Here is a 14,788-nt window from a genome sequence, read left to right as displayed (position 1 = left end):
TTTGTGCTAGCATGATCATTTATTTTACTCCTACAAGTATTATGAACCTCATAATACATTATTACTTTTATTCAATATCAATTTTTTATAGTCCTTTATACTTCTACTATGGTAAAAATACAGTAAAATTTACCATTTTAGCAATTTCTAAGTGTACAATTCAATGACATTAAGGACATTCACAGTGTTGGGCCACCGTCAGCACCATCCCATTTCCAGAACTTATGCATCATCCCAAACGGAACCCGGTTTGCCCAGCGCCATTGCTGAAAAGACCATCCTTTCCCCAAGTGAAGACAGCTACAAAGGCTGCTGACTGTTGAGAGGCCCCGGTAGAGACTGGTGCAGGCAGCCGAACAACCCAGTGCACAGTATGCAGATATCGTAGATGCTGCGCGGTTCAGCTAGGTCACAGGGTCGGGGCCCGACCTGCCTGGAAATGCTTGGCGGCAACAGGGTGACTGACAAGGGAACCAGGTCCAGGAATCCTTTCACAGCCAGGTAGGCGGGTGAGGGCTGAAGGACGACGCAGCCACCTTGGAGTGGGCAGACGGTGTTGGGGCAGAACCTCGGACTCCACGCAGGTGAGTGAAGGTGGAGGCAGGGCTTACCTGACAGGACTTTCCAGGGCCAGGTCAGAGTCAGAAAAGCGCACCGCGGACATTACTGGAATTCGCAGGGCTCACCCTCACACACGTCAAAGCCCAGGTGCCAGGAGGAGCCAGGGCCCCACTCGGAAGTGGGGTTGAGGCTGCTGATCAAACTGCTGCTGTGCCCGGAAGCAAGAGGCGCCTGGCCTCCAGGTGAAGGGCACCATGGTCCCAGCCATGTGGGACTTTGTGATAAAAATGCTTAGAGAAGCACCTCCCGTCTTAAACTTGTTCCACTGCCTTTGAGAGCCTTCTGCTTCCTGTTTTGTTTTTTAAGAATGTTCAAATGCTTGTCGATGTCGTGCGCTGCTCAGCACAGGGCCGCTCAGGGGCCTCTTGTGTCGTAGGTGTGCCCGCTGCCTGGTGGCCCGCCCGTCGGACCCCTTTGCTTGTTACTGTCTGGAATGTGGCTCCTCTGTGCCTCCCATCTTCGGCTGCCGTCTGCCACCCCCAGAAGGAGCTCAGGTGAGTAGCAGAATCCTTGAAGCTTCTTCCACTGGTCGATCTGGTCTGTATTTGCAGCAGCATAGCACCTGGCACACAGGAACCACAGATAGTTGTTGAAAAAATTATTGGCAAGTGATTCTTGTTCTATCCAGACTCCTATTTAGGAATCAGAAACACGTTTGCAGTGCCATTCCTTTTGTGTGGCCTCGAAGAAGCATAGGCTCAGGAAAAGACTAACATCTTTTGATTTCAGTGGTTTACTTATGGATAAACACATGTTTCCTACTCATATGATATTTCTGTTCATAACCAGGGGACAGTATGGAAATATATTCTACAAATAAATGACCACAAGTACTAATTACAGGTCTGTATATCTGTAAAATACACCATTCTGTCCAAAGAAGCTGTTTATATCAGCTATAGATCGATCAGTATGTCTACAGTTGAAAGTTTTAGCTGACTGTAGATAATAACTGATATTATCCTACCACTAAGTGTGCAGTAAGTTAGGGAATTCCCTGGAAGTCCAGTGATTGGGCCGGGTGCTTTTACCTCCATGGCCCAGATTTGAGGCCTGGTCGGGAAACTAAGATCCTGCAAGCTGCACAGCTCAGCCAAAAAAAAAAAACCCATAAGGGTTTGTAGTTAGTTAGGAAACATACTTGACTTACTAAAAATCAAAACCTTTACTTAAATGTGTTCATCTCTTATGCACTTGATACTTTGGGGTTCTTTTGGATTCAGGTTTACAAAATGATGCAGAAGGATCTGGGAAGTTTACTGAAAAATGACCATTTAAAAAGGATAGCCACAGGGTGGGAGGTGGGAAGGAGGTTCAGGATGGAGGGGGCGTAAGTATACCTGTGACCAGTTCATGTTGATGTATGGCAGAAACCAATACAATATTGTAAAGCCATTATCCTACAGTTGAAAATAAATTTAAGCATTTGGAAGTATTCACCAAAAATAAAAAGATAGTCACTAGGAAAAAGTCATTATTCAATAAATTCAAAGTCCAGAGTTTTAGAATTGAGTTACGCCTTCAAGCAAGAGGCTAGGTACTAAAGGGAGATGCTGTAGAAGTTAATTTAATTTACTCTACTCCCATGATATATTTTGAACTCCTTAGAGAAGGTGGTATAGCAAATAAAATATGAACAGGTCTCACTGGTTTGAATTTTCCCTGCTTACATATTTGTTGGTGCAGTGTCAAAGTTGTTTTTTTACTGGTCTGAAAACAAATTTTTCAAAACTTTCTCTGTTGTTACAGGGAGAAAAGGTTATCAGGGATTATAAATATTCAAAATGATGGGCTTTGGAACATCTATACTGCCTGTAAATGACATTTATTAACATGCCCTAATGTATAAACAGCTTCGTAATCTGAAGTATTGAGTTCTTACCGTGTCCTGCTCTCAGCTGGGCTTCAGGGACTTAAAGGGGTGGATCCTGCTCCTAGGGTCCCAGACCTAAGACACTCAGGGTCTCGTTAGAGATGTGCAGAGGGGTTCCTCTCAGCTCCAGAGCCACTCTGCATCGTCCTGCTGAAAGCATACACAGAATTGAGTTGTATTTGTTGATGAGTTACAGCATCAACTGAGTTCACCTTATCAACACATTTCTTTGTGAAAGTTGGGGATTGCAGTGGGACAGAAAGGATCCTGAGACTCGGAATGGAGGTGCTGGCTTGGACCCAGATTGAAATGCATGACCTTGATTCCCTGCATTTCTCTGAGCTTCGTGCTGGTGGACAAGCTGGCCCTCCTGAGGAGGCTGGCCCTCCTTTCCTTGAAGTATATAATACCTCACCTGGGGCAGTGGCCTTGAAGGGAGACTCTTCTCAGGATTCACCACCACCTTTTTAATTCCTATGTTTCCTGTGTTGAAATTTTTTTTTGTTTGTTTGCTATTTTTAAAAGTTGAGTTTTTTAAGTTATTTTCTAATAGAGCCTGGTGGGATGCAGTCCATGGGGTCACAAAAAGTCGGGCACGACTGAGCGACTAACACTTACTTACTAAATAGAGCTCTAGGGAATACAGCAGACTCCTTAACTTCTCACAGTCTGTTTCAGAACAGTTTAACTTAAATCTAGCAATACACAGAAATTTCCCTCCTAGAACTCCCTGTTAAGTCCCTGATTACTTGCTGGTTCATCAGTTGCTCAAAACAGGACCATGATCTCAGGTTGGGGCAGCTATGGTCCTCCCTGTTGGCTGGCCACTGAGTGCGTCATCTTGACCGAGCTCCAGATCCTGTGAGCCCTGGCCGCCAGCAGCCACAAAGCTGCTGGTGTTCACAGCCCACCCTGCTCTGACAGAGCTGGAGGAGGACAAGGAACAGCCCAAGCAAGACCCAGCAGACGTGTGGGGTCCTCACCCAAGGTTCATTGCTTTTCAGTTCATCCTGTCTTTGGTTGGCTTTCAGAATCTGAAATGGTTATATTTTTTTAACAGTTTCATCCAACTTTATAATTGCCTTTTAATATATTATAGAAAAGATTTGTCAATTTCCTTACTCCACTGTAAGCTATTTATTTTTCTTTTCTTTACACCTCTCTTTTCTACAATAGATATCTTTTTACCTTAATAAGAAATGAGTAAAAATGCCGATTATTTAAAAGAAATTTTTTACAAAAGTAAATTAAAGCTTACGTTCTAAGATCAATTTGTGCCTTCACGTTTCGCATCTGAAGACCAACCTGGCCTCCTTCTTCATGCAGATGGGCTTGTGCACAGAGTGTGAGAACGTGGTGCCCCTGAACACACCCATCTGTGTGGTCTGTGAGGCTCCCCTGGCACCACAGCTGCAGCCACAGGCCAGCTTCCGCCTGAAGGTAATTAAACGTGAATCTGTGACAGTGTGAGTGAAATCCATATAAATCAATGTTTGAGCAGTTAAACGTCTTTCTTCAGCTGATGACATTGGCTAACAGTTGATGAGCTAATACCCATGAACAAAACCCACTCTTGTTTTCGGAAGGGCATCCGCCCAAGAGTTGAACTTGCCAACAGGATCTAAACATCAGGAAAGATCCATAGAAATGTGTTTCCCCAGACATGGGTTTGGAGGAGAAATTGCACTGCAGCTCACACAGGTTTCTACTCTGTATATTTTTAAATTGAACATTGTCATTCATGTTGACTTGTAATCTTGTCCTTAAAGTCACTTGGTGTTTGTGTTTGCTTTGTTTGATTATGGGTCACTATCACCTAGAAAAGGAGGATTACAAGCTGTCACAAGGGTGAAAAAGTGAAGTATCATGTCGAACTTCAAAAACGTCTTGGTAGACAAATGGCATCATGCCAGGAACATTTTGGGGGCAGAATCACTGAACCTACAGCCATATCTTTTCTCCATTTTTGAATTTACGGTCCCACTCACCTCCTTTTTACTTGACCTCAAGTAAAGTTCACTACAGGATGAAATAGGTTTAATATAGATAATTTTGGGGATAAAAGAACAAAAAATTTCAGCAATAAGGGAAGTGCCCTTATTAAGTGCCCTTAATGTACAGTGAGAACTGTAACACCTCAGGGACTTCCCTGGTAGTCTAGCTGTTAAGACTCAGCTTCCATTGCAGGGGGCACAGGTTCACTCCCTGGTCAGAGAACTAAGACACCACTTGCTGTGGGGCATGGCCGTACTACCTAGGCTATGTTAACCATCTTTTCTGTTTTCGTGTTTGTGTGTGTGTGTGTATTACAGCTAATCTCCAGCTTCCTGACTCAGAAGATTGAACTTACTACTCATTTTCTAAGACAGTCTTTTCACTTTTCCAATTCTAAGTGAGAAACTACAGAGCAAATCCAAATTCATATATAACTAGATTACTTGTAAACATACAATCTTTTGCTTGTCTTGGGTCTTCCTGTTGAAGCCAGAGATGGAGAGCCTACCCAGGAGTACAGTTTCAACACTGAAAAAAAAAAAAAAAAACAACTCACACAGAAGCAATGTGAAAAAGTCAGTTTGCCTTCCTAAGTCCAGATGAATACTCTTTTTCAGGTTTTTTTGATTTTCATTTCAGGGTCTGCTTCTTTTAAAACTATGTTCATTTGCCGGGCACTGTTTCTGTTGTAATAATTTCTAAACCAATCCAGTTTCAGGGTCTGGTGTTAGTATAGGGTCTCCAGGCTAATGGACTGGAAAGACTGCTTGGTGATTTCTTTGCACAGCTGTTTTCTCATAGCAACACTTATTTCTTTTCTTTTCTTGTGGCAGGGGGAAGTACTTTGATTTATTGGACTTAAAGTACTGAATAAGAGAAAGGGATTAAAAAAAAAAAGCATGATTAAGTAGATATGAAACTTCTCAATCCTGGCTTTCAAAGTGTCATGCCTTGAAATATAACCTAAAACTTGAACCAACCTACAGATGCCACTTTAAATTAACACAGCATATGGCTTCCTTTTTTGCATGGTGTGTGTGTGTGTATTCAAACTTGTGTTCCATGTAAGTTAATTCAAAAGATAAGTTTTAGAAGTTGAAATCATCAGGATATCTGACTGCTTCACGGTGGTAGATGCCTCTCCTATTATTCCACGTTATTAACACCCTTTTTGTCCTGGCATTACTACACTACTCAGATGAATGGGAGGAAAAATGAACGTGTTTCTCTGAAGAGATCAGAGAAGCACCGTGGAAACACACAGGTCTCTTTCCCTGTTTTCAAGGAGAGAGTGATCTGCCGCGACTGCGGCACCGGGAACCCGGCTCAGCTGAGATACTGTGTCTCCTGCGAGGGGACCCTGCCGTCCTCGCCACAAGAGGTGGGTTGACCGCACACACCTGTCCTGTATCTCAGTGGTCGATAAACGTTCATTGTTGATGGTGAGAAATATAGTCTGCAGAGATGGGGGAGGAAGTTTGTTGGGGAGGAGAGGGGAGAGACCACAAGTGACTCATGGTACACTGAAAGCATTTCTGTGTGTGGAGAGGACACTGCTCGCTCACCAACACACAACTGTCTTCAGGAGGATTCCATCAAGTCGGCAGTTTCTTAGAATTTCATGTAGTGGCTTTGTGTGGAAGCTGGCGCAGCCGGTGGGGCCCCAACGGCCAGGAGTCATTCATGTGTCACTCACAGGCAGGCATGTCTGTTTTGGTTTTTGTTTAAAATTAATTTCTTTAAGAAAAATTTTAAGCTTTATTTCAGTAAAACATTTCAGATTCCCTTCGATTATAGCCTATCGGTAAGCAAAATGTATATGTACTGGTTTTGTACCACGTCGCCAAATTCCAAATTTCTTGTCCTAGGAAAGCAAGCTGAAAAGCACAAGTGCTGGCAACGACTGTGTTATTTTAAGCAAAAATAAGTGCATTTTCAGCACTTAAGTGAAGTGAGGCTTTAATCCAAAAAAGACTCAGTTCCACTGTGTGCCTGCTCTTTTTCGAAGTTTAGCAAGTGGTGGGCACCATTGCTTGGGTTTCCCGCCAGCTTATCTTGAGTGTTTAAAATGAAGGAATTGAGGTACAATTCAAGTCCAGTGATTAGGTTCTGTGTAGATGATCTATTTCATGTGTATGAAATGATGACTTCCAGGTGACTCGCCCTGGCCTAAAATCCCACAAAGAAGTCAGCGTTTTCCAGCCAATTTAGAAGAAAATTCCTGCTTCCTTGAGGCCGTTGCAAAATACAGCCCTCTGACTGTTCGGGGGGTTGTTCTCATCTCGTTGACTTTCCGTAAAGGAATGTGTGTGTGCTCTTTGTTCTAATGTATTCATTGGTGAGGCTATCGTAGTTTTACTTGAGCAGAAATACCTTATTTCCAGGGTTTGCAGTGGTTCAGGGCTCTCTTCCCTTCTGGATTTGGGAGGACACTGTGTAGACCTGCCTGTGTGGGTCCATGTCCACCTGTCCACGAGTGAGCAGAGGACGCTTGCCTGGTGATTGGTGTGGAGCCATTGTGGGGGTTTTTAAAACAGTTTCTTTGTGCCTCACAGCCACTCCAGGCCAGGTGCCTCCTCCTCCATACCCAGCCAGAAATCACTTCTTAGGACTTGGGTCTCAGCCCCCGGTTAGTTGGGCTTCCCTGGTGGCTCAGTGGTAAAGAATCTGCCTGTCAAGCAGGAGATGTGGGTTTGATCCCTGGGTCAGGAAGATCCCCTGGAGAGGGAAATGATGACCCACTCCAGTATTCTTGCCTGGGAAGTCCCATGGACAGAGAAGCCTGGGAGGCTATAGTCTATAGGGTCTCAAAAGAGTCAGCACGACTTAGCAACTCAACAACAACAGCCTGCTTACTTAAGAATCTGGAGACAGAGACCATTAGTTCTCTCAAACTGAGACGGTCTCTCATTGCTATTTCATTTGCATTTCTTTGAGGTTAAACCTTTTCACTCATGTATTGACTCTTGGTGTTTTTCTGTGAATTATCTGCTTACCTTTTTAATAAAACACTCAGAATTATTTGTGGGAGTGTCTCGTATAAATAGTGTAGGAGGTTTCATGTGAAGAGCTAGTCTCTCCTCATCCTGGTCCCTTGGCTCCTACCCGAGCAGTCACCACTGGCACTCAGCTTCTGAGGTCTGCTTTCAGCCATCGGAGGCATGACTAATTAACTGTAGTTTAATATGAACATTGACCCGGTGCCTTGCACCTGGCAATTTATCCTGTTAGTAACCTTCTCATTTTCTCCATGACTTCATAACATTACACTGTCTCTGTGTACTGTGCTAGGTTCAGGCCATCCCCTGGTGCTGGACATTGAAGCTGTTTCCAGTTACTTCCTCTGAATCCACAATCCTGCAGGGAATGGTCTTGAATATACTTCTTAATGTATTTGTTCATCTGCAGGATAAATTCTAGAAGGTAGAACTGCAGAGTCAAGAGAGTATCAGCCTTTCTTCTTGTGATGGCTGCAGTTGTATGGGATGGGCATAAGCTGTATGGGAAGACTGTGTCTCTAATATTCATGAAAATTTGAAAGTATTTTCTGTCCTCTAGCCTAGCGTTCCGACTTGCTACTCAGTTTGCTTTAAATGTGGGGGCAGCAATCACCCATCTGCTCGCTTCTGTGGCTCCTGTGGCCTTTATGTGAGGTCCTTGGCACGACCCTACATGGAGAGCAGCCTGGCTCCAGCTGCTGGAGAACTTGGCCTGTTTGCTGAGGTGAGGCCTCCACGCTAGTAAGACCTGGTCCCGGGACGGGGTTTTAACTCTGAATTTGTGTGCCCGACCCTGTGAGCCAGCCCAGGGGATGAGAGCCAAAACACTTAGACCCTTCACGTGGACTTTAGGTGTACAAATAAGTTCAACCAGTTTATGTTTTCAACACATTGATTGCTTTGGGATTCAAAGATATGCATTTATATATATTCATATCTATATGAATAGATGTGGCATTCATAGATATCCTAGTAAGAGATATTCATATCAGGCAGATATTCATAGATATGCATTTATCTACACTAAGTTGAGGCCTAACCACATACGCAAGGGAATAGATGTCATTGCACGCGTGCTCAGTTGCTTCATTCATGTCCAGCTCTTGGCGACCCTGTGGACTGTAGCCCTCCAGGCTCCTCTGTCCATGGGATTCTCCAGGCAAGAATCATGAAACAGGTTGCCATGCCCTCCTCCAGGGGATCTTCCCGATCCATGGACTGAACCCACATCTCTCATGTCTCCTGCATTAGCAGGCAGGTTCTTTACCACTAGCACCACTTGGGAAGCCCTAATAGATGTCATTAGGGAGATTTAAAATACGTGGGATAAAATGTATTTTTTCTCTTGAATTTCTTATATAGCACACCAAGAAATTTCCCCCTGCTCTTTTATATTCTAGAAAACTTACACTGGGGTACATAAGATTGTTTTTACCACTTATAACAACTGGGCATATTTGAGGAGAATCTCCCAAGACTATTTTCAGAAGGACTAGTCTCTAACCAGCTTCATGTTAGCCATTCATGGATTTGTCTAAACTACAGAAAGACTTTTCAAGTCTGTTCTCCTCTTTAGATTCTTCCTTTCATCAGAAGAATTTGTGAAGATCGGTCATTTGTAGAGAGAATACACATGCACTCAGCAACTTTGCATCCATTTTTAGGGAGTTCACGCCTTTTTAAGTCTGAGTCCTAAGTGTCAGTCGTTTCAGTCATGTCCAACTCTTTGTGACCCCATTGTAGCCCACCAGGCTTCTCTGTCCATGGACTTTGCCAAGCAAGAATACTGGAGTGGGTGGTCATGCCCTTCTCCAGGAGATCTTTCTGACCCAGGGATCGAACCTGAGTTCTCTTATGTCTCCTGCATTGCAGGCAGATTCTTTTACTGTCTGAGCCACCATGCCTTCTTAACCCAGATTAAAACACAGATACCACGACTGCCAATAACCCAAGTGGCATGTTTGTGCAAATGAGACACATTGTTTTTTCCTTAAGACACTTGACTGCCACCTGTTGGAAATTGATTGTAATTTACTAGTTTTGTTGGACATTTTCTTCCATCTACCAGAAAAATTGTCCTAATATGCAAACATACAGCATCCACCACGTGAATATCACCCCTTTAGATGCAGTGCTCTTGTGCAGTGTGCAACATATACAACATTACATGAGGGTCCTCTCAGTGCCCCAGGCCCAGAGGACGGAGAGTATCTCAGAGAAAATGCTGGTGCCCAGTAGCTGAGTGTCGATGGTCCACTGGATTTAGAGTTGAGAGGATGGATTTCTTCCAGGCCTCAGGCAGCGGGACAGTCAGTGACCAGGGGTGGGGCTGGCTTCACAGATCAGGCTGGGCATTGCTGGGCAAAACAAGCAGGGAAGATGAGGCAAGACCTGGAAACTTTTTTTTAGTTCAAAGTAGTGTTTTGGAGTTACTCTTGCTTCTGATTAGGACTGTTTTCTGTGACTAAAATGGAAAATGAATTAATTTATGTTATAATTTTTTTAACGTTTCCTGTCTTTCCCACATAGCCTCGACCTGTCTGGCAGCCCCTAAATGTTCCTCTGCCCAGGCCTGACGCTGGACCTAAGAGGGATGTGGGCACACAGACCACCGGCCTGTTCTACCCATCGGGGACCCTCCTGGCGAAAAAGGAGCTGGAGGTGGCTTCCCAGAAGCAGAGACAGGAGAAGACGAGTGACCATAAGCCTCTCCTCACAGCCGTCAGCCCCGGGAGAGGTGAGACAAACACTTCTCTGCAGGGCACCCACACTCTCAACGAAAGAGAATTTCCTTTTCTTCCTTGGGATTTATTTTTTATACACAGGAAGTGCCTTTATTTTTCTGTTTCCAAGTAATTTTGGTCTGAATGAATGATAACACTTCCTTAAACATTTAGCGTGTTTTGACCCCTAACCCCATTATCTAGTTTGTAAATGAAATAGCGCATAAGACTTTGTATACTAAGATACAAATGTTGGTAGTCTGCATCACTGTTGCTGTCTGCCATCAGCTCTTTTTAGTGTGGTAAAGTTCACCTGACATGAATGTCACCATCCTCCCCATTTTAGAGGGTCCAGTTCGGCAGTATTTAGTACTTGAGCAGTACTGTACAACCATCACCGCTCTTCCTCTCCTTTTCCAGAACATTTTCATCTCCTCAAAGGTAAATCGCATATCCTGTAAGCACCACCCTCTACACCACCACCCGCAAGGGCGTAGTTATCACTCGTCTGTTTCTGTCTTTATGGATTGGCTTGCTCTGGATGTATGAATGGAAGCATATGATGTCTTTTGTGACCAGCTTCTTTCACTTTTGTTGCTCGGTCGCTCAGTCGTGTCCGACTCTTTGCAGCCCCATGGACTGCAGCATGCCAGGCTTCCCTGTCTTTCACCATCTCCCCAAGCTTGCTCTAACTCATGTCCATTGAGTCGGTGATGCCATCCAACTGTCTCATCCTTTGTCTCCCCCTTCTCCTCCTGCCTTCAGTCTTTCCCAGCATCAGGGTCTTTTCTAATGAGTTGGCTCTTGGCATCAGGTGGCCACAGTATTAGAGCTTCAGCATCAGTCTTTCACTTCGCATAATGTTTCCAAGTTTGTCCATGCAGCATGTTTCAATACTTCATCCTCTTTTTAGAGCTGAGTGATATTCTATTGTGTTTGTTCATCAATAGTGGACATTTGAGTTGTGTGGCTTTGGCAAGGTCTCTTTCCCTGACCACCTCCAGCCTTTAAGTTCCACATACTGTTGGCCGATTCCTTCATTACTTTCCACAATGCTCTAGGGGTGCAAACTGCTCTACAGATTGATCCAGCTAAATGTGAGGTTTTTTTTTTTTTAACATGGATAGTTTTTGAGGTCAGTGTTTGAGATATTTTTCAGACTTCAAGGGAGTTTGTCTTGGTTAGCTGTTTATTTCTGTGCTTCTCTTTGGTAAGATGGCCAGCCTGTGGTTTAACTCCTGTCTCTAGGCTCCTCTTACTTGCTTTCTACCACATCATTCACTGTTATCCTTAGGCCTTAACATCCCCTCCTGTGGGGGCTGTGGCCAGCTGGAGGGCCCTGCCCCATCCAGAGCAGCAGCTGCCCCTTGGGCCCAGGCAGCTGAGCCGACGCAGAAGGGCAGGCCTAGAGCTGCCATGTGTCACCCACCTGGGGACAAGAGAACAGACACATGTGAGATCTCTCAAGTCTTAAGCGGTGACAATGAGTTAGAATTATTGTAAACCCTGTGCCGACTGGAAAGAGGCAAAAGGAAGCTTTTCAGAAATACTCTGCATATTGACGGGGCATATATACTTGCCAAGACTCAGACTGAACCTTTAAAATAGGTGTATTTTTAATAATAAGTTGTTTCTCAATATGCTTAATTTTAAAAGAGTGAAAGACTCCCTTGGGATTTCCCTGGTGGTCCAATGGCTAAGACTCCACACTCTCAATGCAGGGGCCACAGGTTCGGTTCCTGGTTGGGAAACTAAGGTTCCCTATGCCTCCTGGCACAGCCAAAAAATAAAATAAATAAAATAAAAAGACCCCAGATATGGCAATCAAAATGTTCCACTGGAATTCTATAGTATTCTATGATTGTTCTTAGTTGCCTATCGTGTCCGACTCTTTGCAACCCCATGGACTGTAGCCCTGTCCATGGGATTCTCCAAGCAAGAATACTGGAATGGGTAGCCATTCCCTTCTCCAGGGTATCTTCCTGACCCAGGGATCAAACCTAGTTCTCCTGCATTGCAGGCGAATTCTTTTACCGCCTAAGCCACCAGGGAAGCCCATTCTATGATTAATCATGTGCAAAAAAAAAAAAAAATTAACCAGGAACGAAAAAACGGAACATACTCCAGTACATAGTCGAGGTTCAGTAAGTAAAAACCATCACAGAGTTCGGCCAAGTGAAGCCAGCTCTCTGAAAACGCATGGCGTGCTGGTCCTTCTCTGCCTTCACCTCGGAGGAATCATCCGTGTGCTCGGTCTTCTCTCCTCCTCAGGATACTGGAGAAAGCAGGTGGACCACATCTCTGCGCACCTCCGGTCTTATGCTCAGAACAACCCTGAATTCCGAGCCTTGATTGCAGAACCCAGGATGGGAAAGGTGGGTGGACTCTGAGCGGAACTTCCACACCGACCGTCCCGTGGGATCAGGCTGAGGTTGCCCCCAATGACTGTCCTGAAACTGCACTTGGCTTGCTCCTTTTCCTTCTCCTTCCCTGCTTTCCACGCCTCCTCATTGTCCTCCCCACAGCTCTGCCTCCCTCAATCACTTGCTGCCTGAGTCTTGTCCCAGGGTCCGGGCACCTGACTGAAGATGGTACATTGTGAGCATCTCATGCTTCTAGATACCACAGGCTGTGGGATTCTGAGTCAGAACCATTACACCTGACTGTAGGGTTATGTGTGGGACTTCCCTCGTAGCTTAGATGGTAAAGAATTTGCGCACTGTGCAGGAGACCCGGGTTCGATCCCTGAGTCGGGAAGATCCCCTAAAGAAGGGAATGGAGGGTTAGACTGTAATGAAAGAATAGTGTAGTATAGCCACATTGGCACTAAATCCCATCCCTTTTCACTCGCCCTTGTGGTCATAAGAGTTAACAGGAAATCTGCGCTCGGTGCCTGCCTCAGGTCCTCCACCTCTAGTCCTCTCAACATACCTACAGTGGGTAGCCTCACCTGGTGGCAGTTCTGAAAACGTGCCCACCGATTCTTTGAGAGTCTGCCCTTCAGAGGATGGAGTCTGCGTCCCCTCACCTTGAATCTGGGTGGGCTTGTGATTATCTAACAGACTATGGTGGAAGTGATGCCTGGGCCTCCCAAGGCGTGGTCATGCAAGCGTTCCCCTGCTTGGGTAATGGCACGCTAACCACCAGCACTCTCCCATGGAGCCTGGCCACCCCACTGTGAGAAGCCCAAGCCACGCCAAGTGGCCACACACGGGGGCTCCATCTGCAGCCCCAGCAGAAGCAAGTCCTTGCGTGGTCCTGCCTTGTATGGAGCCAGGCAGATGACTGACGAGACCCTGGTCATCCCAGCCCCTGAGCATGGAGCCACCTCTTGCCACTCCAGTCCTTCCAGCTAAGGCCTCAGGCATGGAGCAAGGCAAGCTGTCCGTGCCATGTCCTTTGGAATCCATGAACATGATAAAATGGTGGTTATTGAATGCCACTAAATTTAGGGGGTTTTATGCTGCAGTAGATAATCAGAACAAGCCTTATTTGACATCTAGGAAGACTGGCTCAGGGAGCTTGGTGTCTTCCCGGGACTACACTCTGGGTCTCAGGGGATCAGGATTTGAAGCAGGTCTGTCAGATCTCAAGGGTGCTGCTGTTATAAAGACACATCTATGAGAAGACCTTTTCCTCCGTCATGAGGGTCAGAAGAACCTTTAAAAGTTAATCCAGCCCACTCCTCTGCCACCAGGTTAGGCCAACATTGAAACTGTGTCATTGTCAAGTATTGCTATTTTTTTTTTAATAATCCATTCTGGTGGTTTGTGAATTCTTTGGCCCAGTCTAGGGGTCTGTGGGCTATGACCCGTGGGGTGAATCTGGCCTGTTACCAGTTTTGTAAATCGTTTTATTGGATCACAGCTGCACTCACTCATTCATTTACTTATTGTCTGTAGCTGCTTTTGTGCTACAATGGCAAGGACCCTGTGGCCCACAAAACCTAAAATATTCAGTGTCTGATCCTTAAAGCATTTGCTGAGCCCCACTGATCTAAATTCCTTCTGGCACTTACAGAGACAGCAGCTCACCTGAATATCTGGTCCTTGATTGCCAAGGACCTGCCCCACCCCCACCCCCACCCCAGGTTACCTTTTCCTAGTTGATGACTTGCAGCCATGTGACTTAATTAAAGTATGTCTCCTGCAGAGAGTATAAATTTGAGTCTTGCTTTCTTAACCAAATCTGGCAGGCTTGACTCTTTGGCGTATTTAGTTGGTTTATGATTAATGGAATTATAGGTAAGTATGCATTTGTGTCTGCCATTTGCTCTTTGTGTTCTGTTTCATTGGGTTTTTTGTTTCTCTATTCCTGCTTTCTTTTTCGTTAATGAAATAATTGATTACATGTACAGTTCGGTATCTCAGAGTTTCTTGGCCTCAGGGCCTTGAGTCCCACACTCCTGGTTGTGAATTCTCTCTCTTACTTTTTTTACAAGCTCATCTCTGCTACTGTTCATGAGGATGGCTATGAAGTCAGCATTAGGCTGAATTATATTCAAGTCTCCAACAAGGTGAGTAAAACTGTCAAAAGTTATTCATTTGAGAACTGACTGACCTAGAAAAGGGTAGCTT

At 45.0% G+C, this 14,788-nt stretch overlaps 1 protein-coding gene across 43 annotated transcripts in view; it reads left to right on the top strand.

The window, feature by feature from the left end:
* Positions 1-14,788, top strand: part of DZANK1 (double zinc ribbon and ankyrin repeat domains 1) — a 50,521-nt gene that overhangs the window by 18,564 nt on the left and 17,169 nt on the right. For 27 of the 43 annotated variants that reach the window (XR_011248158.1, XR_011248160.1, XR_011248159.1 and 24 more), the window contains 7 exons: positions 998-1,115; positions 3,821-3,934; positions 5,775-5,870; positions 8,048-8,212; positions 10,018-10,225; positions 12,483-12,586; positions 14,653-14,727. Coding sequence is in view for 31 of the 43 variants with exons in the window: in XM_069547787.1 (XP_069403888.1) it covers positions 998-1,115; positions 3,821-3,934; positions 5,775-5,870; positions 8,048-8,212; positions 10,018-10,225; positions 12,483-12,586; positions 14,653-14,727 (880 nt within the window). In the remaining 12 variants the exon portion in view is untranslated. The remainder of the gene's footprint in view (positions 1-997; positions 1,116-3,820; positions 3,935-5,774; positions 5,871-8,047; positions 8,213-10,017; positions 10,226-12,482; positions 12,587-14,652; positions 14,728-14,788) is intronic. The other 16 variants (XR_011248166.1, XR_011248167.1, XR_011248165.1 and 13 more) reach the window with 1 other exon arrangement.

This window comes from Ovis canadensis, chromosome 13 (genome assembly GCF_042477335.2).
Source record: "Ovis canadensis isolate MfBH-ARS-UI-01 breed Bighorn chromosome 13, ARS-UI_OviCan_v2, whole genome shotgun sequence".
Taxonomy (NCBI): domain Eukaryota; kingdom Metazoa; phylum Chordata; class Mammalia; order Artiodactyla; family Bovidae; genus Ovis; species Ovis canadensis.
This window is presented reverse-complemented; position numbering and strand designations above follow the sequence as displayed.